This window comes from Numida meleagris, chromosome 1, assembly GCF_002078875.1.
Source record: "Numida meleagris isolate 19003 breed g44 Domestic line chromosome 1, NumMel1.0, whole genome shotgun sequence".
Classification (NCBI taxonomy): Eukaryota; Metazoa; Chordata; class Aves; order Galliformes; family Numididae; genus Numida; species Numida meleagris.
In genome coordinates, this window is record NC_034409.1 from 171,224,424 (window position 1) to 171,252,382 (window position 27,959).

Consider the following 27,959-nt stretch of genomic DNA (forward strand, 5'->3'; position numbering starts at 1 on the left):
ACACTTAGTTTTGACAATTCCTCATATTTTGTGTTACCAATAGAATTAGATCCCTCAGACAGGATGCAGCAAGTGGTCCATGTTGTCACAGCAGAGGTTTAATGTGCCTTTGTTTAAAAGTCCCTTAAAAATCTCCCCTACCCTGCTGTAATTGTAATATGGCTAAAACAAAGCTGAGCATGCCTCTGTGACTTTCTGCCCATGGAAAGTGATATCTTTCCTTAACATGGAATGTTATTAAGTATGGATTCAAATGGCTCAGCCTTTGAGAAGTAAACAACATTTCATCAACAGGTAAAAGCACATTGATTTATTTTACAAATTACAAAAACCATAAAAAAACTATCCTTAAAAAAATTCAGTGTGATTAGAATTCATTATTCAATCCAATCACTTACGTCCAGTTTAATTAGAATCTCCTCAGGTTATTACAATTTACAAAGTTCTACAGTAAATTACTTTTTCAAATTCAGGATGTATTTTTAAAGAAACAAAAGTAAACCAGAATTCATAGCATTTAAAAAAGAAAACAAACAAGACTACCCCATAACAGAAACTTAGCTAAATTTAGTGTTTATATTGCTCAAAAGAAGCTTACCAAACTGTTGTTTCCACCTGACTGTCATGCAGCTGTCGATTGTCTAGTTGGGCAAAGAGAGGAAAGAGAACTTGAATCCCTCCAATGGAATGAATTGCACTGTGAATGGAGTGGGTTACGATAGCTTTCACATCCTAAATAAAAGAAAGAAAGAAATAGAACGAAGAAAATCCACTAATCTCAGTTTTATAGGACAGTTACGAACATAACGCAGGAAAACTTTACCACTGAATGGAATGCAAGCTAAATCAGACATATTTTTAACTTAATTTCACTAGTCATGTTTCAATTACAGTCATTATACTTAAAACCAACCAAAGAGAAAAACTTCAGGATCATGGTGAACTCTGGCTCATGGCAGGAATTATCTATTTTTTGATGAAAAAAAAGTGAGAAAAGAACAGTTCATATGACAGGTATATTAAGAACAGAAATGACACGAAATTATGTTCTCCTTGTACAATAGCATACAAATACTCTCATCATCCAAATGATGTTGAGCTAACAGTTATTGCAGAACATGAATTTAGTAGCATTAGGTATGCTACAGACAAAATTTGAAGGACACAATTATTTTTATCAGTTTTTTCTCCCCAGAAAATTAACACACAAAGATTACGTTAAGCACAACAGTAATAGTAGAACAACGGTATGCTTTTCTTCACAGTGATAGAAAGAGGCAAAGAACATGGAACATAAAAAAGGTAAATACATGCTTTAAAGGATAAAAGTGATAACCTCGATGAAGTAGCAAGTTTTAATATGTACCTAGTAACTCTGAAATTTGTATATGTGAACAAAATTAATAGTACAAAGCAACAGTCAGTTAAACTATGTTTTTTGTATTGGTATTAGTTCAATTAAAATAATTTTGATGATTAAAAATGAGATAAAACACACAAACCTGAAGCATAAGAGCATGTGGGGAGTGTACAAAAATTGAAGGATTTTCCTTTGGTGAGGATTCAAGGCATAGCTGAGCATCAGTAGCCTTTGCATTATAAGTAAAAGCAATGCTACTTGCAAGTTTCCCATCATATAGCACTTGTTTATGGTGCTCAGCCAGATGAATGTCGCTCTCAGATTTAAATTTGAATGTGCTCTGAAAAAAAAAAAGAAAATGTAAGAAGCTTTACAAAGTAAAAAGATGACTGAATCCTATACCATTTTAAAGTAATGGCTATTTTTAAAATACCATAAATCCCATGCTTCATTAACAGTGTAGATTATATATAAATAAGATACTGAAATTAAATAAAAAACAAAATACAATTCTAAATGCCATATTTCAAACTAATGATTCTCAAACTCAAATGAATAATGAAAAACTCAGTTTTTCTTAAACATATCATGATCCATATCTGGTTTAAAACTAGGTTTTATGGTAACTCTGGGAAATCAATCAAGCACAAGAAGACAGATGTCTTTCTTTCTGAAAAGCGCTGACAGATTTACTTGGCACACACCTACTTCTGCATGTAACAATCATTTGACAGCAGCAAAAAATAACTAGTAGTAACACACTGTGCTGATGCAAGTAAATTCATTAGAAATTATCACCATTTTCATCATTGTAATATGTAATATAACAATATTTCAATACTGTAATAAGAAATTCAATTTGTATTTCTAAAATCTTTATTCTGTTTTTTTTTTTTAAATATATATAGCTGATGTTAATTACAAAACACTTCATTTGCACTGCATATGGCCATCTATATATTGGTCTATGTCAAAAATACTGTTGTTTTCACCCATTTCATCCCACAATTTTCTCTCTTCCTACTGTCCCCAACACAGAAAGAAAACATATCATGAAACTGTAAAACATGTAACCAGTAGGATTGTTGTTATCTAGGCTGGAATAATTAAAATAGGCAATTTATAGACTATCAGCTGCTCCTTCCAAAAATATTACAGATTCCGACCAGCTATATAAACCCATAAAACCCTTCTAGCTTTTGCAGAGTTCTCAAGGCTGTTGGAAACCCTGAATAAATTCTCTTGCTTATGACCAAAAGATTGGAAAGAATGTCTGCTCAAGTGACTGACACATGGCAATTTAAGGTCTTGTGACAAGCACCCATTTGTATGTGGGTCATAAGAAAGATGTAGGCTGAATCAACTGGACATCTGACTGCAGCTGATTGAGAACCCTTGGAGCCGATATGTCAGTCAGCTGTGCCCCATGCAGAGTGATGTTGAGTGGAAGGGAGGCAGCAAAACCGTGCTGAAAATGAAAGAGACGCAGGCACTATAACAGAGAAGGAAATTAGAATAGCAAATAGGAATAAAGGAATAGGAAGTCAGTGGTTTATTCTGCAATTTGGCAAAGTTAGCTAACATTATTTTTGGCTCTGTTAGGATTAGTGTTGGCAGCAACTGGAGGGAGGTGATCCTTTGCCCCTATTCAGCACTGGTGAGGCTGCATCTGGAGTGCTGCATCCAATTCTGGATTTCGCAGTACACGAGAGACATGGACATATGGAGAGTCACGCAAAGGGCCACAAAGTTGATGAAGAAATTGGGGCACTTCTTGTATGAGAATGAGAGGCTCAGAGAATCTCATCAATGTCCATAAATACTGAACAAAGAGTGCAAACAGACAGCCATACTATGCTCAGTGGTGCCCAGTGCCAGGACCAGAGGGCAGGGGCACACATGGGAGCACAGGAGGTTCTCTCTGAACACCAGCAGCACTTCTGTGCTGTGCGGGTGACAGAGCACTGGCACAGGCTGCCCAGAGGCTGTGGAGTCTTCTCCTTGGAGATCTTCAAAAGCCACCTGGATGTGGCCGGAGGCACCCTGCTCTGGGTGTTCCTGCTGGAGCAGGGTTGGGCCAGGTAACCTCCAGGGGTCGCTACCAACTTCAACCATTCTGTGTTTAGTGATTTGTATTTGGGTCAGAAATCCATTTTGTATGGCAACTCTCAGTGATCCCACTTACTGCTTTCTGAATATTGCAAACCTGTTCAGAACCAGAGACTTTCATTTGGAAGAAACTGAACCAGAAATGTTCACCAACTGCTGACAGATATTCAGTCTAACGTATCAGACTTCAACCAATCTGTAGTAAACCCTGCCAGATACAGCATTCAGTTTCAAATGTTTCAATTTATAAATGTGTTCCTCTATCTTGTCACAGTATTCGCTGTAGCAGAAACAGACAAAGTGTGTCTTATGCTTAACAGCTTGAGAGTTGGCTCCCCGTTAGTATGGTCATCTCTATTTCACTTATCAGGAAATCACTGCTACAGATTACCAACTTGTCCTGATGAAGGTGATGATATATTTCTCCCCTAAGAGCATATTTAGCTATACAGATATATTTTTGCACACTTATTGCAGAGGCAGAAATAGTTCAGTGATTTCACAGATTTCAGAAAGTATCCGCTTTCTACATGAATTGTGTTTTGGTGTTTTATCACAAGAAAACTCTTATTAAGAATTTTGTTCATGCCTTTAAGCACTAACAGAGCTAAAAGTTCCAAATATTTTACTTTTACATAGTATTTCCTGTCATTTCAAGTATGTCAAAGCATTCCAGCAAAAATTTGTATCATTACTTTACCATGAAATTTTGCAACTTTCTAAATTGTTCAATTTGTTTAAATAAAATGAATTTTAAAAACAAATTTGAGCATTATTCTATTTCCTAATTTTCAGTGTTTACTATATCTCAATAGTTCATCAGATACCATTGTTGCAAAGACAGACCCAAATAGCTACAAATTAATATAATACCTCATTTTTTGGAAAAAAAAGACTTGAAGGGACTTTCTGCCATAAAAGTTGAACATAAGTGATCGTAAGTTAGAAATGCTTATATCCTACTCACAAGAATATTATAATACAAGGGAAAGAGGGGCTATTAATTCAGACACAATACTCCCTGATCACTAGATTTAACTTACATAAAAACAGAAGAAAAAAATAAATTCAGTATATGCATATTGTACTAGGGACTAGCAAAAGTGCATCCATGGGAGGATACCACAGGCTGTCAAGTGTATAAGGTTAAATTGCAAATGGTTAATTAACTGTCACTGAACGAATGCAAGTTTGAGATCTGGTAGAAACAGTGTAAGGGCATAAAGTAAAAAAAAAAAAAAGACCCTTTGTTTTAACATGCTGAACGGAACATAAATATATACATTCCTTTGTACCTTCTTTATCAATCATCTCATATAAATATATATATAAATATATATGTAATCAAAAATAAAATATTACCTACACTACATAACTAGGTAGGCACTACATAACTAGGTGAAGCGAATTTGAATTTTAAAGGTTAGTTGGTGTGTGTTTATACGTGCATGCATTAATGCAGTTTTTACTCCAGCCTTCACAGATGACAAAATGATTGATACTGCAGCACTGAAGAAAAGCAAACTTGGATGCAGGAACACACAGTGTAATCTGATACTTCATTTTGAAACGTGTATGTGGGAGGGCTAAAAGGAGTGTTACAGACTTCACGTGGCTATTTAGGAAAATTGTTGGAAATTCCTTTTACAAACAGCACCAAATTTTGCTATCAGATGCATCTCTTCCTCCCACATTATTTTCCTTTCCCCTCTATTCTGTGATTATTAGCCCCTCAGAATTCCACTGAGATATGCATCACAGTCTTCTTTGCTGCCTGGGAACAATGTTGGGTAGCAGAAATAGCACAGTGTAAGCAGGGAGATGATGCATTCATATCCTTTTGTCAACCTCTAGCAAGTGAAAACAACAGTTTGGTAGGTGAAAGTCCTGTTTAGTATCTGCAAGACTCAGAGTGAGCATGCTTTTATATCGATGAAACCTGGGAATGATACTATTGAATTCTACTGGGTTTCTACTCAACACAATCTAAAAAGCCAAGATATCTTGTGGATGGATGTGGGAGGGTTTAACAGCAAGGAGGCAAATAACATGGCTCTATTGTTGGTGTATTTTCCTCTCTTCCCCTGTTATAAATTTGATTATTTGTCGTTTCTACATAGTAGTTACTATGGGAAGTCTTCAATATTGTTACTTATACATTCAATGTAACATTTTTGTTCAAAAAATTAACATGAAATAGGTCTTTTTTATAACTGAATTTTTAGTATTTCAAAATAAACTGCATCTATTTTCTTAATAAATCAATTTTTGTAATAAGACATCCCTGGTTAAAACCAACTGCATCCTTAAAGACACATTCAGTAAGATTGGTGAGGATATTTCAACTCTTTCGGTGTTATAACAGTCTGTAACAAGTATGGACTGTAATAAGATTCACTTTTCCTTATGCCTTCCCTGAACTTTTCAGCTTTAGTGTTATTTGCAATATTACATACCACATATTTTCACAAATACCTGCCTACTGCACTGCCCTGAGCTGATGGAGCATGCAGCTTTCTCTATATTCCAGAGATCTGAAGGATAACCAATCAAAACTAGAGACATTATGAATAATAGTGCAGATAGATGAATGAGAGGCAAAATAATAGTCTCTGTTGTCACAAACAAAGCATACAGAACACTCAATAAGGGACGGTCACTTTCCCTAAAGAATCCAAATCCTAGTATATATATATCCTTTAGTCCTTAACCTGGACTAAAGGAAGAATAGTAAATCAATAGAACCACCACAGACAGTCATATGAAAGAAAAAAATACCTGCATGAAGACATTTTCCAAAAATTCCCAGGGCAAAGACCAACTTTTTACACAGTCTGAGAGTGACAGGAAAAGGGGGAATGGTTTTAAACTAAAAGAGGGGAGACTTAGATAGAAGGAAGATTAGGAGGCAGGTAGATAGGAAGATAAATTAGGAGGAAGTTCTTTCAGGGCAGTGAGGCACTGGCACTGGCTGCCCAGAGAAGCTGTGGATGCCCCATCCCTGGAGGTTCTCAAGGCCAGGCTGGATAGGATCCTGGGCAGCCTGAGCTGGTGGGAAGTGTCCCTGCCCACAGCAGTGGGTTGAAACCAGACATCTTTAAGGTCTCTTCCAACTGAAATAATTCTATTATTCTGTATTTTCCAGTTAGGAAAGTAATAAATACCACCAAGAGTTTTAAGAGAGCTGCTACCATTTCAAGATGCATTTTGTCAGCTAGAAAAAGCAGCTGACTTTGAATTAATTTTTAAATTCTTACCCTTTAAATGAACTGAGAAGCATAAATTCATTCATTTAGTACAAACAATATCTTAGAGAATATGTGCTTAATACACGCTATAAAGCATTCTATAGAAGATGCAAAAAGCGTTATGTCCAGGACATTCTTGAAATCCTTCTATTTTTACTTACACATTTCACACAAGTGGTAGACTTCTGGTGTCAGACTACAAGTGGTATCAGAATTTACTGCTAGACTATGAACAGTATAAGAATTTATTCATTCAGACCGCATACACATGTCTGGAATTTTAAAATTTACAATCACTAATGAAAATTGTCAAGATGGAAATTAAGCTGTTGGGCAACCAGTTAAGCAGCTGAAACTGTCTGCGTAAACAGAAGTATAGCATAAGGCATATGATTATATTAGAATCATAGTACTTAAATTTAACAATACAAAAGTAAGCATTGTCAATTATCATTCTTGTATATATTAATTTTAGAAAAGAAATTGCTTCAATCTACTGGAAATCAATTGAGCAATTTTTCTTTAGATGTAGAATTATCTCTATAATAATTTAGTAATTTCATTTTTCCAGCAGAAATTTTTCATTTCACTATATGCACTTCATGTATTCCACACCAAATTCTCCAATAAAAACATAATAAATTATACAGGAAACAATAGCAGAAGATTGCAGTTTAACTCACCTGCAGTGTCCAACACTTAATGTAACTGAAGCTAAAGCTAAAACATTTATAAGGCTCTTAAGGTGATTCAGAAGTGAGAAGTGATTATTACAGATGTAGGTGTAAAGGAGCAAAGAGAAACACTTTCTGACAGTATCTGAGTGCAAGTGAAATTTATAGATAAAATGTATAAAAACTCATTGTACACACTGAATATCTTTACAATGATACTTTAAAACAATAGCTACACATTTCTGACTAACCTCTCAGAGGCTTCCACAAATGGGAACCAAAGCATTAATGAATGTTTAACCATTATTAGTAAAAGCTATTTTTAGTCATTTAGACGAGGAAGAAAGGTACAGTACACAGGAAAGAGCCATTAACTGTGCTGAGAACACAGTTTAAACTGAAAAAACATGTTATACCAAGGAAAAACATCCCTGAAGTATTAAATTACATTTAATTACATATAATTGAGATTTTTAAGAAAAATCAGTAAGAAGCTGAAGAAATTTAGTTTAAGGGAAGCCTATGAATCAAGGAAGGTAATTTGCTGATAATGTAGTGAGAACAGTGCAGTAACTACTGAAAATGTTCTGCATGAAAGCACACATGTCCTCTGGAACCTCTCAATGCTCAAGAATGTTGCAGAATATTTTTCACTTCTTGTAAGAAATGAAACCATTATTCCTATATCATATCACTTCAGTATGCTCCTGCAAATCCAGGATTTTAATTAATTCATAAAGACTTATTATGTTTATTATTATTAAGTATAGGGTTAGATTTTTTTTTGTATGGCAAAAAAAAAAATTGCAGAAATCTTTCTTCAAACAAAATAGAGTATTATCATCGGAACAAAGTATTGCTTGTTTGCACAGGTGACACACATCTCTTGACTGACTGAACATTTTTAGTTTCACAGCAGGTTACAACCACAAACCACACACAACAGACTTTATCTTCTTCAAGTAGCCTTAACATGCATTTGGCTTTCCACACTACATACTTACCATAAAAGATGTTTTCAGTTGTCATTGTCATTTGCTAGCTGTTGTCAAATGACTTACAGCAAACATTTGCAGGATAGTAAATTAATATTGCTGGAATCTAAATGTTGATTTTTGTTTGCTAATCTTTTAACATTTTTATTTTCAATGTATATGCTATATACTTTAAATATAGTTCAAATGGTACCACAAATAACACAAATCAGCAAAAACAAAATCAGTGAATAATTGGTGGCACAAATCCAATAGTCTTTACATGGAGTTAGACCTGATCATTCATTTTCAGTATTCCTCCAACGGGCAAGCAATTCCCATATACTACTGAAAACAATCTGCTTTTTTTTTCTTGATGAAATAATACTATACACAGACATTTCAAGAAATAACTATATATATATATATTTTATACTAGACATTGAAATTGATGCACACGTGTCCAAACTGTCTCCTAAATTTCTCTGGCGAAGCATGAGTAGAAAGCTTACTTCAGCAGAACTGTGCATTTGAACAGAATTGGCTTGTTATGCTTTGTTGAATACTAATCTGCTTTAATTCAGGTTTTAAACACAAAACAGGAGAGAAGAGGAAAGTTGTTCCCCTGTAATTCAATACACAAAACATAAAATTGCTCCAATTTGATTATGATCCAAGCTTATAAAATTCACATACAATCATGTTTCACTTATTCTTTAAAGAAATTACTTGCATCTTTCAAAAAGCTGATAGAAAGTAAAAGTAGTTAGGAAACTTGATGAAATACTTATATTTTGATGAAAACAAATCACACAGCTCTGCATGACCTAAGAGGAATGTCTACATTCACACACAGCTTCCAACTATATTTATCAGTTATTTCTATTAATTATTTTCTGTTTCCAGTTTTACAAAACAGTGTTTTTTAAGATCCATTATTACCTTATAACCAGGTCCTAACTGATGTATTGCAAAAATCTGTGCTGGGTTGAGGGCTTCCGTGAATACATATACAGCTCCAAGTTGGCCACAGAACACTCTGTTAGCATCAGCAGTCTCCGAAGAGCCAAGAAAACATTTGTCATAACTCTGTATTAGAAGAGGCAATGTTAATGAGCTTTAGTTATATAAATTATACAATGAAATAATATTCATGTACAGACAAAAATAAAAGGAGACTCTAATTAGGAAAATATTTTGGTCACTTAGTATTTCTGTACCTAAATACCTGTAGTGAACAATTTCATTTTGATTACATAACCCTTAACTGTTTTATGTAACCTTTAATTGTTTTATGGGTCATTGTTTTATATCAACCTGCTGGGTTTTCTTTTTATTTATTAACCATTTGACATACAACAGAAAATAAGAATAGCAGAATACAGTATTCTTCCACTATTGTGTTAAAATAGCTAAAAGTCTGTAGCAGGAAGAAAAAAAATATGATTCTTCTAGTTTGCTCTGGTGCACAGTCTTGTTCTATGACCTTATTCTATAATTTGGTTTGACCTTAAATTCTTCTGACTTCAGCTTTGCACTGAGGTGAAGTAAGAGGTATCCAGGATTTCATCTCTGATTTATCCTCCCTTCTGACCAATATCTACTTTTTTTCTTTTTGGAACTTGTAATTTCTTTTGATAATTTGGTAATTTTTTTGACAAAAATAATAAAAATCCTAACTTGCAACTGTTCATATCCAAGATGCACAGTGTTAACAATAGGCTGAGACCACTCAGATGACTGGTAAATGGTAAAACATCTTAAAAGTTTTCAGTTAGTCCATGAAAGTCCTGCTTAGACTTAAAGACTTTACTGATGCTTGTGCCATTTCTGTTGGAAAGCTTCAACTTGTCCTGAGCAAATAGTCATTTTTAACTTTAATTTATTTGAGGAATTTGTCTCAGTTACTAATGTCATCACATTTGTAGTTTATACTTAAAAGAAAGGAAATACATATTTGTGTGCCTTATGTCAAGGCTATTTTCTTGTTCTTTTTCTTGTTATCATCAACTGTACAACAGACAGAATTTTACATATAATTTACAAGCTAGTAACTCAGTACAGATCCTCCAGCACCTCAGCTGACTTGTGAATCATCACATTCTCACCCAACGTACATGTTTACATTACCAAGGAGAACCCATGCTCTGAAAAAAACCTGAATGCCTTTCCTTTTCTTGCAAGTAGAAATTCTACTAAGAACTTAAAGAACGGTGATCAGAAGCTGTGACAAGCAGAGCCCATCTACTTTAATTAACACACAATATTTAAAGACTTCCTATCAAACCCAACTTTGCCCCTACAATTTAGCAAAGAACAGTTAATTTCCCTAAGTACTAACGTGCTTCTACACATGCACTCACAAACAGCCAAGATTTATATGATAAATAAGAAATAGCAAAGCGCAGTGAGCTGATGAATCATACATCTTCGAAAATCTAGCACAGGTTTAGCTTGAAGGCAAAGCACAAGAGATAATTGTTTTGTCTGCCTCCCTCATGCAAATCTTTGGGCCAGAAAGAGCGCCTTTTTCCCGCATCATTAGGTGTGTACTCTCACCTCTTCCAAGGTGGAAGATGAGAAAAGGGAATAAGTTTTTTTTTGAAACATAAATAGATTTCATTAAAATAATTTATATATATTTTTTAAAATATGAAATCTGATGCATTTCCTGTAGTAATTTACTGTTAAGATAACTTGCAATCAGCCCAGGTAACATTTAGGTGAATATGTAGGTATACGTGCAGTCTTCTCCAGGTGCAAATGAATGGTTTCTATGTGTGGTAGAAGCAGATATAAGATGACTGACTGTGTCTTTGCACTGAGCTGGCTAATGCTGTGCAACAGTATGTCTCTCCATATCTTTTAATTGGTAATCTCCTTTATTGTCCATACAAATGAATAAAGTACGAAATACATAACGGCAATTTTGTAGCACTTAATTTGTACTTGCTAAGAACATTAATTAAATACTAATTCCTCTAAATTTAGCACAGCATTTTTAATACCAGTCAACCGTCTGTGAACTATTCCAAGTCAAACAATAAAAGAGGCAAAATATGCTTGTTACTGGGATAAAGTTGTAAGACATCATTCTTTGCTTAATAACATAAATCTCCTGATGCTTCTTCATGCTTCTGTTTTCCAGCTTTTACTTTTTTTTCTTCTTTTGCATCTTTATGTACCTTGTTGGTTTAAAATGGTAAACTCTCCATGAAATAAATGATCTCTTACAATGTTTATACAGTGCTTGAAACAATAGGACTCTGACCATAGTCCAGGCTATTCAGTCCTACTGCAATATAAGAAAAATACTTAAGAACAAATATACAGTCAACAAAAATAATATAGAAATCTTTTAACCTTTACCAAATATCACCTCTTGAATAAAACAGAGAACTTAATGTGACACAAAAATGAGTGCTTGGCAGCATGCATAGCCATTTGGCTGAATGAATCAGTTTTTCTTAAGTGTTTTCCTTAATCTATCTCTCAAATGTGTAGCTCTAGCATAGCTTCCCATGGAAAAAAACTGAAATATTAATCTGTTGTTCTCAGTGTCCTCTATACAATATAATATATTAAAAATATTAGCTATAACAGTCTCGGCAACAAAATTCTCCACAAATTTCCTTAAAACAACCATGGAAAATACAGCTAAAAAAAAACCACCCATGATATTCTAAAGAAAAACAATATTACAATTTATGAAATACATAACTAAGGAAGATAGGTTAAAGCATAACCTTAAAAAATAGAAAAATTTCAAAGATTTAGAGAAAATACAGTACTTTTTTTTTTTTGCATTTAAAACAAAATGAACAGTTTGATTTGCTGAATGGAATAAGAAAAAAAAATCTTACATCATTTGTATTAACATGCCACGCCATGTCACCATAGGATACCAGCTGACCATTCACATAACACCGTATTTCACTGTTTCTCCAGCGATTATAGATGTGTACAATGCTTATCATATACCACTGAAAAGAAATGGAAAAAAACAGTATATAGTGGCAGTTTTTGTGCCAGAGCAGGAAGTAAAGGATTATAATTGGAAAATAAGTGACTCATCTCATGAAGCTAAATGATCAGACAAATCTTTGCAAACTCCTAAAATTACGTAAAAGTCAAGTGAGTAGAACTTCAAGTCCATTCAGTAGAACTGTTACTAAATATAACGATGTACCTACCTGCATCCTTTTATGAGATTAGAGCCAAACATGCGTACATAAAATTAAGAAGACGAAAACACTCAAATTCCTGAAAATGTAATTTAACTTAAAAGCTATATAAAAATGCAACTGAAGTCTCATCAGAAATCCAGTTCTATGTGTACTTACCCTAAAAAAACCCGTAAGAACCTATGAACACCAAGGTTCACTTAGATGTCATCTACACTTACTTAAGGACTGGAGCAAGTTGGGAATTTGTAGACATTAAATCCCATCCTGCAAGTCATAGCTACACTTGCAAAATGATTTGCTGCAGGTGTCTTTTTCTCACTCAGCTGACTAGTTCAAATGGCTAAACTTTAGGGAGAACTCACCTCCTAAGAGGTACTCTAAATAATCTAGGTAGTTGTTACAACGCAAAAAAAATTTGAACAGAAAATGTATTCCTTTCATCTTTTTTTCTGCCTCGGTAAGAAACACTATCAGAGTTTATTCTTCCATAGACATCAAAGAAAAGAGAGAATTTCATGCATGCTGAAGTGTGACCTGTCTCAGTAAATCACTGATGTTTTCAATCATTTAAATTTTCTTCTCTGTTGGCTCTTTTTCCAATTACATATCTTTCAATATCTGTCAAGAAACTAAAGAAGCCGTCCTCTAAGTGGTTGAGGTTGTCTTTCTCTTCTACATCAACAGTACTATCATCAACAGTATTGTGCCATATCATTTATGATTCGATGATTTTATGATTATGTGAGCATTATCTTTATAAAGAGTTAAACAGTTATAACATTCATCATAAATGTGTAACTTGTAGAAAAAGTTCTTCATAGAATGCATGTAATTTGGATATGCACAAGAACAATACAAATTAGACAATTTCTTTTCCTTTACCCTCTTGTTACATTTTGTACTCTGTACACCTGTGATTATCTGGATACAGCTGAAAATTCTGTAGGCACGTCCTTTATCTATTTTTTCTTCCTAATGAGAAATATCAACAAACTTTCACCAGTTAATCTTGTTGAGTTAAAATGGACTACTCCATATTTACTCTGGTGCGCTCTGCTAAGCATGACTTAAACATACAGCTCTGAACAATGTCACTCATTAAGAATGCAACCATAGTGTATGTAATACTATTTTACAAATATCAGTACCAATTTTTCAGATTGAGTCATTAAATAAAACTTCTCCCACCTTATATGCAACAGCTCCTACCTTAAAAAAAGTAAACTGGGCATAAAATATTTTGAATTGTAATAAATACATAAATATACATAAATATAAATATATTCAATTCTCCTCAGAGAATGTCTCCTTGCTATGTACAATTAATTCTTTTGCCTATTCAAGTTGGATACAGCTCACTACTGTGATACTGTAAAGTATAAAAATTCTTAAATAGTTAGTTGAAATCATAAGCAAATTCCTTTTAATAAAAGTAGCCAGTAAATTTTTGAAGTAGTGTTTAAACTTCATATCAGTTCCATACTGAAAGCCTTGTCACCTGAAGCATCTAATGCTAGAATGGAATTTGAGTAATTTGGAGGCAAACTCCAACAGTTTTCTCTTGCATTGGTTTGAGGATGCAAAGGTAGACTTGAAACAGTACTACAGAGAGGGCAAGCAGTCTAGCATTGATAGCCTTATTTTAAAAATAAAATAGTCTACATACATGTTATGTATCAGAAACTCCCTGTATAAATCCATCACTTCTTCAAAACAGTTCCTAAAATTCTCCTTCACTGTTCAAGGATGATATATTGTATTAAATACAGATTAAAATAATGATTTTTCCTTTTTTTTTTAAAAATGGACATAAAGTGTATTTACTACAAAAATCTACCTCTCTGTATCAGAGGAAATAGAAATGCTTTTACATGCCGCTTTTGAAATAAGAGAAAGCGCACTATTACAAATTTAAAAAAGCAAAGAGCAAAATATATTTTGTCAATAATCCCTGCAGCAGTCCCCAAATTGAGCTGTATTCTTTTACACACATATAACACATACACCTATTAGGATGCACTTTTTTTCACATCTGTTTTCCAGGTCTTTAAAAATGTATTTCAACTTTTTCCTCCCTAAAAACTTATAAATAACAGAAGAGTGAATAAACCCTACTGGCTGTACAATGGTACACTTACCTCTTGCTAGTCCAAGATAATAGATTTATTATTTAATACTAGATTAAGGATGATGCACTACAGCTTTGGTTTCTGAAGTCATGTGTAGCCAGTCTAACACTTTTTTTCAAGCAATAATGAACAAATTAATGTTTCTTGGCCAATAGCCTCCTGTCCCCAGAGGAGAAAAGAAGAAAAAACAACACAAAAAACACAAATTCTGTTTCCCATTTCTTTTTTTTTTTTTTTTGGTAAGATTCTATTACAGATAGAAACATCTCCTATGATTTCAGTAAAATACTCATCACTGAAATCCCAGAAGCTTAGCTAGTGACTATGATAATCAGAAACTTAAGTGCAAACTGCATGACTAGGGCTCTGCTTTAGTCTATGTTCCTTTTTCAAATCTTCCATGCCACCTAGCATTGATCTGTTAGATTAAACATGCCCTTGTCCTCTTTCCTTCTAAAGTTTATTTAACAGTAATCTCCATTTAGTGATTATGATTCTGCTGAGGATGTGTTCACTGCAATGACACTATTAGAAGTTGTACCTTTTATAGCAATTTACTTGTATTTCTGATACTTTTCTAACTGTCCACAGTTTTACTCAATTATTTTCTAAGACTTTCCCTTTACAGCATTTTAAGAGTATTTCAGACAGTATAACAATTTGCAAGATATTGTGCAGTTTGTTCTGTTGTGTGTAGTTTGAACTTAATAGCTGGCTCACTTGTTTGGAAACAAATAGGTTATTAATCTTTTATTGTAACACTGTCCACGAACCCCATAAGGAACTAAAAAGAGCAATGATATCTTTTCATAGCATTGTTGCTTGTTGTGCATGTCAGTCTTCAGAAAAATTATATAGTCTTTTTCTTTAAATAATCTTTTATTTGCATGTTAACAACTTCTCTTCGCACATTCAGCTTCTTTTAGTCAATCTCCTTCCTGTCATCCAATTTTTTTGAATGTTTCACGGTTTCCACTTCTGAGAATTATCTACCTCTGTTGCTCTGATCTCCAAGTGAAGCTCTACAAAACACAGTGAACTTTTCTTCAGTTGCATGCATATGCACACAGACATATGTGTATGCACACATAGTTTACCCCCATTACTTATCACAACTAATCCAAGTCCTTTGCCTCTTTCACTGGAATGAACTAAATTTACATTTTAAACTGTTATTTCTTTTTTACTGTGTGGCACTCTAATTTCTTTGAGTCTTAGAGGCCTTCAGAGGAGTAAAATACCTAAAGTTATTGGGCAATCCCCAGAACCACAAAAAAACATTGTGGCAGCTGGCTCTTAAGACCTGCTGCCTTGAGAGGTCCCAGCAACACCGCAGCGCATACAAAATCCTATGACAATGAGGCAGTGACTGCTGGGGCAATAGGAGAAGGCAACAGGGAAAATCAACAGAAATACTTAAGAGGAATTAAGGAGTTACCCTTTAAGGAAGTGACAAGACCACGTGCCCAGCTGAAGTGCCTCCACACCAATGCACGCAGCTTGGGAAACAAAGAGGAGGAGCTGAAAGCTACTGTGCTACTTGAAAACCACAATATTCTTGCTGTCACCAAAACCTGCTGGGATTATTCCCATGACTGGAGTGTGGCTATCGACGGCTACAAGCTGTTCAGAATGGACAGGCAAGGAAGGAGGGAGGGGGTGTTGCAATCTACATCCGGGAATAAATAGAATGTGAAGAGCTGTCCGTAAAGAATAGTCATGAGCAAGTCAAAAATCTATGGGGGACAGTTAGAGACTAAGGTAGCAAAGGGAGCCTTGTGACTGGTGTCTACTACAGGCCACCTGATCAAGCAGAGCTGGTCGATGAGGCTTTCTAGCTCCAGCTACAGGAGGCATTGTGATCACAAGCTCTTGTCCTTCTGGAGGACATCAACCACCCAGACACCTGCTGGAAAAGTAGCATGGAGACCTGTAGGCAATAAAAGAGGCTCCTGGAATGCACTGAGGATAACCTTCTGAGTCAAGTAATAGACGTCCCCACCAGGGGGGTGCAATACTGGACCTGTTGCTCACCACTGTAAATGAACTGATTGGTGACATCAGGACTGGACCTGTTGCTCACCACTGTAAATGAACTGACTGGCGACATCAGGACTGGACCTGCTGCTCACCACTGTAAATGAACTGATTGGTGACATCAGGACTGGAGGCTGCCTGGGCTGTAGTGACCATACTATAGATGAATTCATGCTCTGGAAGGGTGTGAGACATGGAATGAGTAAAATTAGGATGCTAAATTTTAGGAAAGCTAACTTCCAGCTCTTCAGGGAGTTAATCAACAAAACACCCTGGGAAACTGTCCTCATGGGCAAGGGGGCAGACCAGAGCTAGCAGATCTTTAAGGGCACAAGAGCTCTCCATCCCCAGACACAGCAAGTCAGGAAGGGAAGGCAAGAGACCAGCATGGCTGAACTGGGACCTGCTGGTCAAACTGAAGAGCAAAAAGAAAATGCACAGGCAATGGAAACAGGGACAGGTATTGTGGGAAGAGAATAAGGAAGCTGCTAGGCTGTGTAGGGATGGGGTCAGGAAAGCCAAGGCCCAGCTTGAACTAAACTTGGCAAAGGCTGCCAAGAAGAACAAGAAAGGCTTCTACAGGTAACTCAACAAGTAAAGGAGTCCAGGAGCGCATACACCCCCCCAGCGACTGACACAGGCAAACAGGTAACAAAAGACAAGGAGAAGGCTAAGGTACTTAACAGCTTTTTTGCCTTGGACTTCTCCGATACTGCTTGCCACACAGCCCTCAAATGTTTGATTTGCTAGGAGGAGACCGGGGAAGCAACATCCCTTCCATTGTAAGCAAAGATCAGGTTCATGACCACCTGAGGAACCTGAACATCCACAAGTCTATGGGTCCCAATGAGATGCATCCCAGAGTCCCAAGGAAATTAGCTGATGTAGTCATCAAACCGCTCTATATGATAGCTGAAAAGTAGTGGCAATCAGGTGAAGTCCCTGGTGACTGGAAAAAAGGTAACATCACTCCCATTTTTAAGAAGGGTAGAAAGGACCACCCTGGGAACTACTGACCTGTCAGTATTCTCTCTCTGCTGGGAAAGATCATGGAGCAGATCCTCCTGGAAGCTATGCTAAGGCACATGGAAGACAGGGAGGTGATATGGAAGAACCAGCATGGCTCCACCAAGGGTAAGTCCTGCTTGAACAACCTAGTGGCCTATTATGATGGTGTAATTGAATCAATGTACAAGGGAAGAGCCACTGATGTCATCTATCTGGACTTCAGTAAGGCTTTTGATGCTGTACCCCACAATGTCCTTCTCTTCAAATTGGAAAGATATGGATTTGATGAGTGGACTGTTCAAAGGATGAAGAACTAACTGTAGGTTTGAGTCCAGAGAGTGGTGGTCAATGGCTCAATGTCTGGATGGAGATCAGTGACGAGTGGTGTCCACCACTAGTATCATCATCATACCCTTTAATGTCATCATCAATGACACTGAAAGTGAGGTAGAGTGCACCCTCAGCAAGTTTGCTGATGACACCAAGCTGTGGCGTGTGGTTGACACACCAGAGGGATGGGATGCTGTTCAGAGGGACATAGACAGGCTTGAGCAGTGGGCCCAGGTGAACCTCATGAGGTTCAACAAATCCAAAGGCCTTGCACGTGGGTCAAGGCAACTCCCACTACTAATACAAGCTGGGGGATGAAAGGATTGAGGGCAGCCCTGCCGAAAAGGACCTGGTGGTACTGGTGGATGGGAAGCTGGACATGAGCCAGCAATGTGTCCTCACAGCCCAGAAAGCCAACTGTATCCTGGGCTGCATCAAAAGAAGTGTGTCCAGCATTATGTGATCTTTCCCTTTTAATTTGCACTGGTGAGGCCTCACCTGGAGTACTGCATCCAGATGTGGATTCCGCAGAACAGGAGAGACATAGACCTGTTGGAGCCCGTCCAGAGGAGGCCCACAAAAATTTTCCAAGGGATGGAACACCTCTCCTATGAGTTCAGACTGATAGAGCTGGGGCTGTTCAGTCTGGAGAAGAGAAGGCTGTGAGGTGAACTGAGAGTGGCCTTTCAACATCTAAAGGGGAAATACAGGAAAGAAGGGGACAGACTCTTTAGCAGAGTCTGTGGTAACAGAGTAAGAGGAAATAGTTTCATGTTTAAAGAGAGTCGATTTATGTTGGATATAAGGAAAAAGTCTTTTACAGGGGGTTGGTAAGGCACTGGAACAGGTTGCCCAGTGACTCTGAGGTTGGTGCTCCATCCCTGGAGACTTTCAAGGTGAGGCTGGATCAGGTCCTGGGAAACCTGATCTAGCGGTGGATGTCCCTGTTCACTGCATTGGAGTTGGACTAGATGAACTTTAAAGGTTCCTTCCAACCCTAAGTATTCTATGATTCTATGAACTAGAAAAAAAAAGAATTTTATCATTTCACATATAATTTGCTAAAGCATATTTTTTTAGGCATTCTTAGTTTTGATACAATTTCCATTTTCTGAAGTACTTTTTTTGTTTACAGTTGTCTCTACTTTACAACTTATCTGTGCTCAGATACATTATGAGGTGATCTTTACAATTTCTATTGGATTTTCAGACTAATGGTATATTTGACCTTAGCCTTTTGTATCTTTGCCTTTAAGCAATTTCTACAGCACTATCAAACACTTCTGTCTTTTAATTGCTCCTTTCCTAATATTCAATTTTTTTTATGGAAGCAATTTTGGCAGATTCTTTAAAAACAGAAATTAAAACTCCTGAGTATCTATGTAATTCTGCATTTTTCAAGACAAAATCAAGCAAGTCAACCTTTGAGTTCCCTAAAATTTTCAAAAAGAAATAGATCCAAATGCTTCTGGTATTTAAAAGTTGGAACTCTCATCCCAAAAAGATGCTACCAGTTCATATCAAAGTAATGTAAGATTCTCTTTATTGTTTTGTCTTCTAATCTTTGCTAGTCCATCATAGATTTTACAATTATTCTTATGACGTGGCTAACAATTTAAACTGAATATCATGGCTTTTCTACTTAGTGATTTTCAGTGTTCAGAAACTGGATACTTTACTGTTACAATGATCTTATTTCTCTGATTAGGCTAACTCCTTAATATAGGGCATGACTCTGCCCTCTGTGCAATTTTAAGTGAGTGTCCACTAGCTGCCAAGTCATATTCTCATATTTCTGATATGTCAATATGCTCATTTAAAACAGACACTCCAGGTTTGTTTGTTTGTTTTTCACCAGAATATTTTTTTATTTCTCTTCTATTTCATATTTGAGGATGTGGTTTTCAGGTCTTTACTGTCACACAATTACCAAACCAAATGTTCCCAAAGTATTTTCTTCAACATTAAATTGAAAATTTTGCTTAGGTTTTTTTTTTTTTTTTTTTTTTAATTTTCTAAGTCAATTATACAATTTTCCTTTAAGTCCATCCAGCATTCTCATTCCCTCTATCACTTTCTCTAATAACACCATGTCTCTCTTCTATAAAGGGCTTCCTTAGGTAATATCCAAAGACACCTCAATATAGATAACAGCTTGTCAATTTTGTATGCTGCTGAGATCTTTCAAGCTTTATCATCCACTGTTGAAGAAGTGGGTACTTCACAGCTACTTCATAGTATAGCTCAATTGGAGAGAGGAGGCATCACGCATTAAGAACACAGTCTTTCCAAAATGTGTGGCTGAATTTCAATCTGTACTACTATTAGCAAAGGTGTTCAGAATTAGAAACAACAAAAAACCTGTTTGTCCTTGACTTACAACTTTCCTGTTCATATTTTATGTTGAGAGGTCATTGTATCAACCTACATTGATGTTTTATGTTGAGGATATTATGATCTAATTTCTCTACATATTTCTATGAGCACATGATTTCACAGCAATTTTAAAATACACTAATTAATACCTAAAATATTTACTTCATGCATATTACCCTGCCAATGGTGTCATAAGACATAATAAATAGTCGGAAGATCTTCACATGAACACATCTTTCTGATCTTTTGAGCATTAAGCTTGATTATATAATTCTACTGTGATTCAACAAAAATATTTTTTAAAATTAATTATTCATAAGTTTAATGAGGATGTTTTCTAGCAAAAGCTATTGCTGAAATGTCTACATCCATAAGCAAATGCTAGAAAATAGCTAGAACATTATACTTCCCAAGTTACAATTCCAACAGTAAGGTGCTTTGTAAATAGGTATGCATTTCTTGAACTCACATCTATGCATTCAGTGAATGCTTAGTAGAACCAGATGTAATATCTAAACAATGTGAAGAAGAAAACAGGCTATGTTTGTACTCATATTGGAGTTTTTGACTATTTCCTCTGTTATTTTTATGCACTTGCCACAACTAATATACACAAGTCATTAATGGAAAATAATACAGATCATACACTAGCAAGTATATTCTAGAAGATTTGGTTCAAAAATGAACCATGGTTTCTAAAATCGAACATATGATCTGAAGTGTACGAAGCAAGATCTGTGAGAAATATAAATACGGCACAAATGTATTTGGATACATACTTCAGCAGCTAAGTTGCTGATATGACACTGGTATTCATATAATGAGACATTCATTTATTAGTATTTCAGAATTAACTAGACTAGTTCAAATAGATGAACAGCAAGAGCTAAAATTTTCTAAGTTTTGCATGAAGATACAGTCATTCATAGTAATATCTTGTTAAAACATGGAAAACTGTTACTGGTGAAAAAAAGGATCAGTTGGCTCCCAAAATCTAGTTAACAATAACATAATCCACAAGGTAATAATTTAATTTGTTCCTAGGCTTAGTGTTTATCAGACATGTTATTTCAAAAGAAAACCTGAACTGTCATTAAAACACTTTTCTGGCTTTAAAATAAATAAAATTTGCACAGCAGAATCAATACCATCAGCAGATATGTGTTTATAAGGCTGTATACATTCTTCAGTGATATTCTAGGAAAGAACATTATTATACATAAAAAAAACCAACAACATAAATTCAAACCTACACGAGAGAATTAGAGTCGGTGATTTTGAATCACAAACTCATACCAAGAAAAGTAGTAGAACATAAAGTTGATAAGTGAGTAGCAGCAACCTTTCCTAAAACACTAGTTTCTCAAGAAAGAACAAGTACTGAAATTCAATATATAAATTCTAAGGCCATAAAAAAGAAATGAGTTTCTCAACAAAATACATACAAGACTATTACCAATGCCAAACACATCATGGTTGCTGTGAGGGAAAGTCAATGCTTAAGACAACTTCCTGAAATCTTGAAGCAAGCAAAATCATTGTTCTCCTAGGACTACTAGACATACATCAGAAACACTAATATGATCTAGAGAAATAATCAAGATTCAATCTGAAAAATAAGAAATTCCCAAATATCACTAGTAATGTTCAGATCCTTGTTTCTTCCAGCAACAGATAAGGAAAATCTGCCAGCAGAATTGTTCCAGGCATTGTTACCGCAGTTACGAAGTACAGAATGTTCAGAATTTGAATTACTTTTGTAACATACAGACCTTTGAAAGATGACATTCAATCACTTCACAAGTACTTAAAATTCTTCAGTATCTGCAGCTAATTAAGCAGTATACTTAAAAGAAGTTGACTTCATAATAGTGTTACTTCATAAATTATTATTTCTTTCTTGAATTGATTTTGGCCCGTAATTGACATAAAATTCTGCATGACAGTCAGAGAAGGTACTTATAAATAAAAAATTGCGTATTATTAATAGTACTATATCACTAAAAGGATTTTACTACTCCTTCCCAGAAGCATTTTGTAGCATTATCAATGTTATTTTTTATTATGATTACTACTTTGCTTACCTTGCGTGGCTGAAAGTCATACTTCACACAGTGCTGGAAGCCTTTGCCTTTTGACTTCAGTGATGTAACTATTAAGCAATTGCCAACAAAATGAGCAGAATACCCAACACCTTTGCTAGTGCGGAAACTGAAAAGAAAAAGTCATTGATGAAATTAGAAAAATGGGAACAATCATGATAAAACAGGGTTCAAATACCACTCTAAATTGCCATGAGAAAGAAGAGAAACTGACATCTGGAACAGTGAATTTAAGCTCCTAATTTCCTCTGTCCCTCCTTTTTTTTCAGGTGGGTGGAGGGAGAGGGAATAGTGAGTGATGAGGTGAGGATTGCTGCTAATCACATATTTACTCTGGGCTACATTCTAAAAAAACAATACATATATATGTGTATATGTATATTCTCCTCTGTTTCCAGAAATGCAAGATAGCAAATCTCCAAATATAATATTTGTCAGGTTTTGCCCCTAGTTTCTTAATTCATCATCATTTAAAATATTACATCTGACTTAAGTTCTAAAGGCAAATCCATCACAGAACTAAATGCTATCCTTAGATTTTGAAAGACGCATTGCAGTTTTATTGGAATAGGAGAAAAAAACAACTGGTAAAACATACAAGTTTGGATTCCAGTAATTACTGGAATTATTGGTAATTACTGTGTGCAGCAATTTCTTTTTCAGAACTGATGAGTTAGTTAGGATACTTATATATGTAATTACAGGTATCCAATTTGTGGATTTCTTTTCATTTGTCAAATCAATTATTTAAACCAATGTAACACCTAATGATATCATTTTTTTAATAAGTAAATTTTATGAGGGCTTCTAGCTTTCTGTGGCAAATATCATAAAGATAGAAAATGCAGAAAACTAATACTTGTTTTTATATTTGAAATCAAAAGCACTGTAAAGAGAAATTCTGGACTTTTTAAGATATATTTTGCAAAGGACGTTAGTGGAAAATAATGAACCAAATTAGAACATTTTTAAAATGTTAAATGTACATTTACAACTATGTAAGCTCTGTCACTTTTCCTTTTCTGAGTACAACAGAGATGTGTGTTATTATTTACACAGATGACAAAACTGTTAATCTAAAATCTTTTTAAGCTTACAATTCAGGTTACAAAAAATAACCCATGACTGAAATACATTGGTTCTAAATGGTGAACCTCATCCATAAAATTCAAAATGAAGTTTCAAAAGTATTTAAAAAGTCATTTCAAATTTGAGTATTCTTATGGCCCAGTAATTAACACTCTTTCACTGATGTAGGCTGCTTTTCAAATAATTTAACGTTATTAAAATAGTGACTTTTTAAATGGTTTTACTGTTGGAATATTTTTACTAAACACTTCTATTAGGTTTTTCATGGTACCATTAAGAGGTGAAAAGTATATGCAAACAGTTCAGATTTCATCTTACTTAATAGCTGCTGAAATTCTACATCTTTTATCTAACCCACTTTGCTAATAATATTCTATTTCAATATGTCAAAAAATTGCATAATTACAGATTTAATTTCATGTTCAGAAACATATAGTTAAATCTGTATGTGTACATTAATGGAGGAAAAAAAGACTTTCCTCATCCTTCACTGTCAAGAATATAGCTGATAAAGCACAATCTTCTGGTAAAAAAAATGCCTCTCAAGATAGTTGGTGTGACTAGACACACCGGGTGGCCAGATCTTAGATGCTCTTCTCTTACGAAGGAATTTGTTTAAAGGAGGTCGAAAAAATCTCATTCCAATTCTCAGTTCTCATTCCAATTCTAGAAAGCCACTTCTGTTATGATTAATTAGAATACTCCTACTAAATGGGAAAAACAGAGTGATTAGGCTAAACAGAACAGGAATAACAGACAACTCTCCTCCACACCAGTGTGTCCTTGCACTGAAGTCCTTACTTACAGCCTTGATTTACCTTTTGACTTGCAGCACACTACGCCTCATATCTCTGGTCATCAGTGTGGTTCTGATGGCTATGAGCCATGTTTTAGTTTGCTCTTTCCTTTTAGCAGATTGTCAAGACCTTAAAGAAGCTTTATTTTCCCAAAATTCAGGCTATGTTTTTCCCTTTCTTCTATCTGTCATTATACGTATATGTGGTACACAACTCTTGCGCTCCTCCAGGTGCCACAAGGGAAGGAGCATTCTCTGCCACAGCCCATTGTATAGGCTTCCACACAATCCTCCTCACAAAAAGAGGACACTTTTAATAAACATAAGTAAGCCTAAAACATAATCTAATGAACAGAATGAACAGAAAAAATACATGCTGTCCATCACAACTGACCTCAACAGTGAATTTATAACAGTGCAACTCTCCTTTGTCTATTGAAGATTATTTTCAACATGGATGCACTTCAAGGATTTAGCTTTCAGAATGACCCTGGAGGCAACTATATTCCACAGCAAAAGGAACAGCAAAAAGCCTCATGGGAGAACATTACCCGTACACAGATAATCTACAATACCACCTAGCTAACTCTATAAAATAACAAGAAGGTGAAACATGTAAAAATAGAATCTTGACAACACTGAACGTGCTGTGAGCTATTTTGAGACTTTGATTTACCTCCTTTGCACTTATTGGCATTCAAGAACTTTTCACTGGATAGCTGCATGTCTCGATGCCAAATTTGTTTCTCAGCAACGTACGTTATCTCCATTAGCTACAATAGTTTTGCCTAACAGAATCAGATTTTGAAGGATATTGGAAAAAAAGGCGAAGACTTACTACATTCAGACATACAGAGTACATTATTCAATTAAAAATGTTAAATAAAATGTGTTTTTTTTTAAGTTACCAATATCCAATGTGTTAATGCCATCGTGTTTCTATTTGATAATACGTTACTAAAATTGTGTAGAATGCATGCTGCAGCTTTTAAACGGAGCTAATAAATATTTTGTTACACATTGATAACACCCTGGAGGGGAAAAAAAAAAAAAGAAGTGCTAGTGGCTTTTGAAGAAATATCTACACTGGCCTGATTTTGTCACCGTTATGGTCAAATTTGTCTGCTCTTGTCTTTTTAAAGACTGAAATGTCCTTGGATGTGTAACTTTCTGGAGTTCAGCATTTTAAGACAAGAAAGCACTGAAATAAAGAAGTAATAGCTCATTTCTGAGCAGGCCAGATCTCTCTATCTTAGAATAGAATTCACTAAACATGAAGCCTTGCCACTATGCATCAAGATTTCACTTTGTTTGGGACCACATTAATTAGCAATCTAATATAACCATAGTTGAGAAACAGAAAAAAAAATAAGTCTTCTGTTTATCTCAATATTATATTATGCAGATTATGTTAATTTTCACATTGTCTTTCTTGCCAAAGGTAAAGGCTAGGACTGTTCTTTGGGATGCTACACAGAAATTGTCTGATCAGTTACCTACACATGCAAAACTTGCCACATACTAAAATGAAATGCACAGAGGAGAAAAGAAAATACTGTCAACACCCATGCAGCTTTAGGAGCCTTAAACTACTTCCCATAGCAGCTGGTATGTGATTTTACTCCAGATAGCTCATAACAACATTTTAGTTATCAGTTTCATTTCAGCCATCTTCTCAAAGCAGCTACTGGATGTTATTACACTTCAATAGCAGGTAAACATTCACCCATACACTGGTGAAACTGCTTAATGATTCCTGTTTTTTATCTTAGGATTTTATAAGGAATTTCAGACAGGAGCATTTGAGATTATATATTTTCAATCTCAGTATCCTAATCCATTCTTGTCTGAAGGTAAGAAATGGTTTATTTTCTACTAATTCTGTAGTTCCATAATATGCTTTTGCACCTGTTTTGCATTATCTTTATTAGTAGTAGTAGAGAGGGAATGAAAAGTCAAGAGAGCTTTCCTTGGTACTTTATTTCTTGTGCCAACCTCTGTTAAAATAAAATTTTACAAAAATCTTTCAGAAGCTTTAGACATTCTTCCATTAAGTGGTTGTAGAAGCACTTGGATTTAAGGACAAAACTGTACAATGACAAGCCAGCTTGAGTTTCACCCTTAACTCTTTTACAGACCTCAATCCATACTTTGAAATAAAGCATAGTTAAAAATAGGAAAAAAAGGAAAAAAAAAATCTTAATATCTAGGCTCAGTCTATATAATTCCAGAATTTACATGCAATGTCACCCTATGTCCGTTTTTAGCAGAAACAACTATAGAAACGTAGAGTGCGGAGAATTCCCAGAAAAGTGCTTAGAGTTAGTCTTAATTTTTCACTGTCTATATGACACTTCTTAGGGAACATTTCAATGATCTATTGAACTTGATTACCATTATAATGTATCTCATTCTAATTGTGATAGTTACAGTGCTGTGTCAAAAAAAATTATTTTTTTTCCACTGTCTATCTAGTAGATCTCATATTAAATGATCCATCAACAGGAGATTTTATATGAATTTTTAAAACAGAAGTCAAGAGCATCCTTAATTTCATTAAAAAAATTTTCTCAAAAAGTTTCATTATCAAATGTGTTTTCCAGAGCACTGGAAAATTCTCCAGACTGTTCTCTGAATTCTACCCAATTTTAACTTGGTCTCTTAAAAGAATTAGCAATTTGCAACTGCAAACAGCAATTCTTTTGCCAAGATTTCAGGTAACAATCACATCATCTTCTCTGTTTGTTCCTTGAAAATATTCCATTAGCTCTCTCATTCAGTTTATGGTCAGTTGATCACCTACAATAACTCTTAGCATTGTTCTATAATCACTACTTTCTAATACGTAATTACTAATTCTGTAAGCATGGTACCCATTATTCACTGCTAGGTACATGACCCTCATTTTATTGTATTAAAATTTCTGCTATTGAATTCTGTTAATCCTACCATTTGAACCTGACTGCTCTGTAACAGTCTATTTCTTCTACTTATCACTCGTATATATGTCAAATAACTTTCTTCCAAGATTGTTACCATTCATTTTGTAATTGGTAAGAAAGCTACAATAACTGTTCAATACACAAGTATTAAAACTATCACTTAGCAGTTGCCCAATGCCATCCTCAGAAATAGTGTCAATGATTTATTTTTTCAAAACAAATTGACTTACAGTTCTTGAAGCAGCACCCAGTGTTTAGATAATGAGAAAACCAGTCATTTTCCCTCACATGTGGAAATTGTGAAAGCACTCCTTTACTTCCTTTCTCCATTTCTATGCACAAGAGTTCACATTACTCAGCTGAGTTGACATAACAGGTCTCTCCCACCAGAAAGATCTCTGGCCACGTCTTTCTGCACTCATTTACCACCAGGATCATAACTAAGGAATTGGGAGTAGGATTCATAAATTAAAAAATCATCTTTGATCAAACAGAAAGCCTGCTAGAATTAGATGACTGGCTTGGTGGATGAGGGGAATGCTCTGGATGTTTTTTTTTTTTCCTGACTTTTTAACTTCTTAATGATTCAAGGCTTTTC

At 35.1% G+C, this 27,959-nt stretch overlaps 1 protein-coding gene across 12 annotated transcripts in view; it reads right to left on the reverse strand.

Moving 5' to 3' along the window:
• NBEA (neurobeachin) overlaps positions 1 to 27,959 on the reverse strand; it is a 486,663-nt gene that overhangs the window by 366,460 nt on the left and 92,244 nt on the right. For all 12 annotated transcript variants that reach the window (XM_021377858.1, XM_021377912.1, XM_021377833.1 and 9 more), the window contains exons 6-10: positions 22,517 to 22,643; positions 12,229 to 12,348; positions 9,308 to 9,454; positions 1,503 to 1,700; positions 599 to 732 (exon numbers count right to left, since the gene is read on the reverse strand). In XM_021377858.1, coding sequence (XP_021233533.1) covers positions 599 to 732; positions 1,503 to 1,700; positions 9,308 to 9,454; positions 12,229 to 12,348; positions 22,517 to 22,643 — 726 coding nt within the window. The remainder of the gene's footprint in view (positions 1 to 598; positions 733 to 1,502; positions 1,701 to 9,307; positions 9,455 to 12,228; positions 12,349 to 22,516; positions 22,644 to 27,959) is intronic.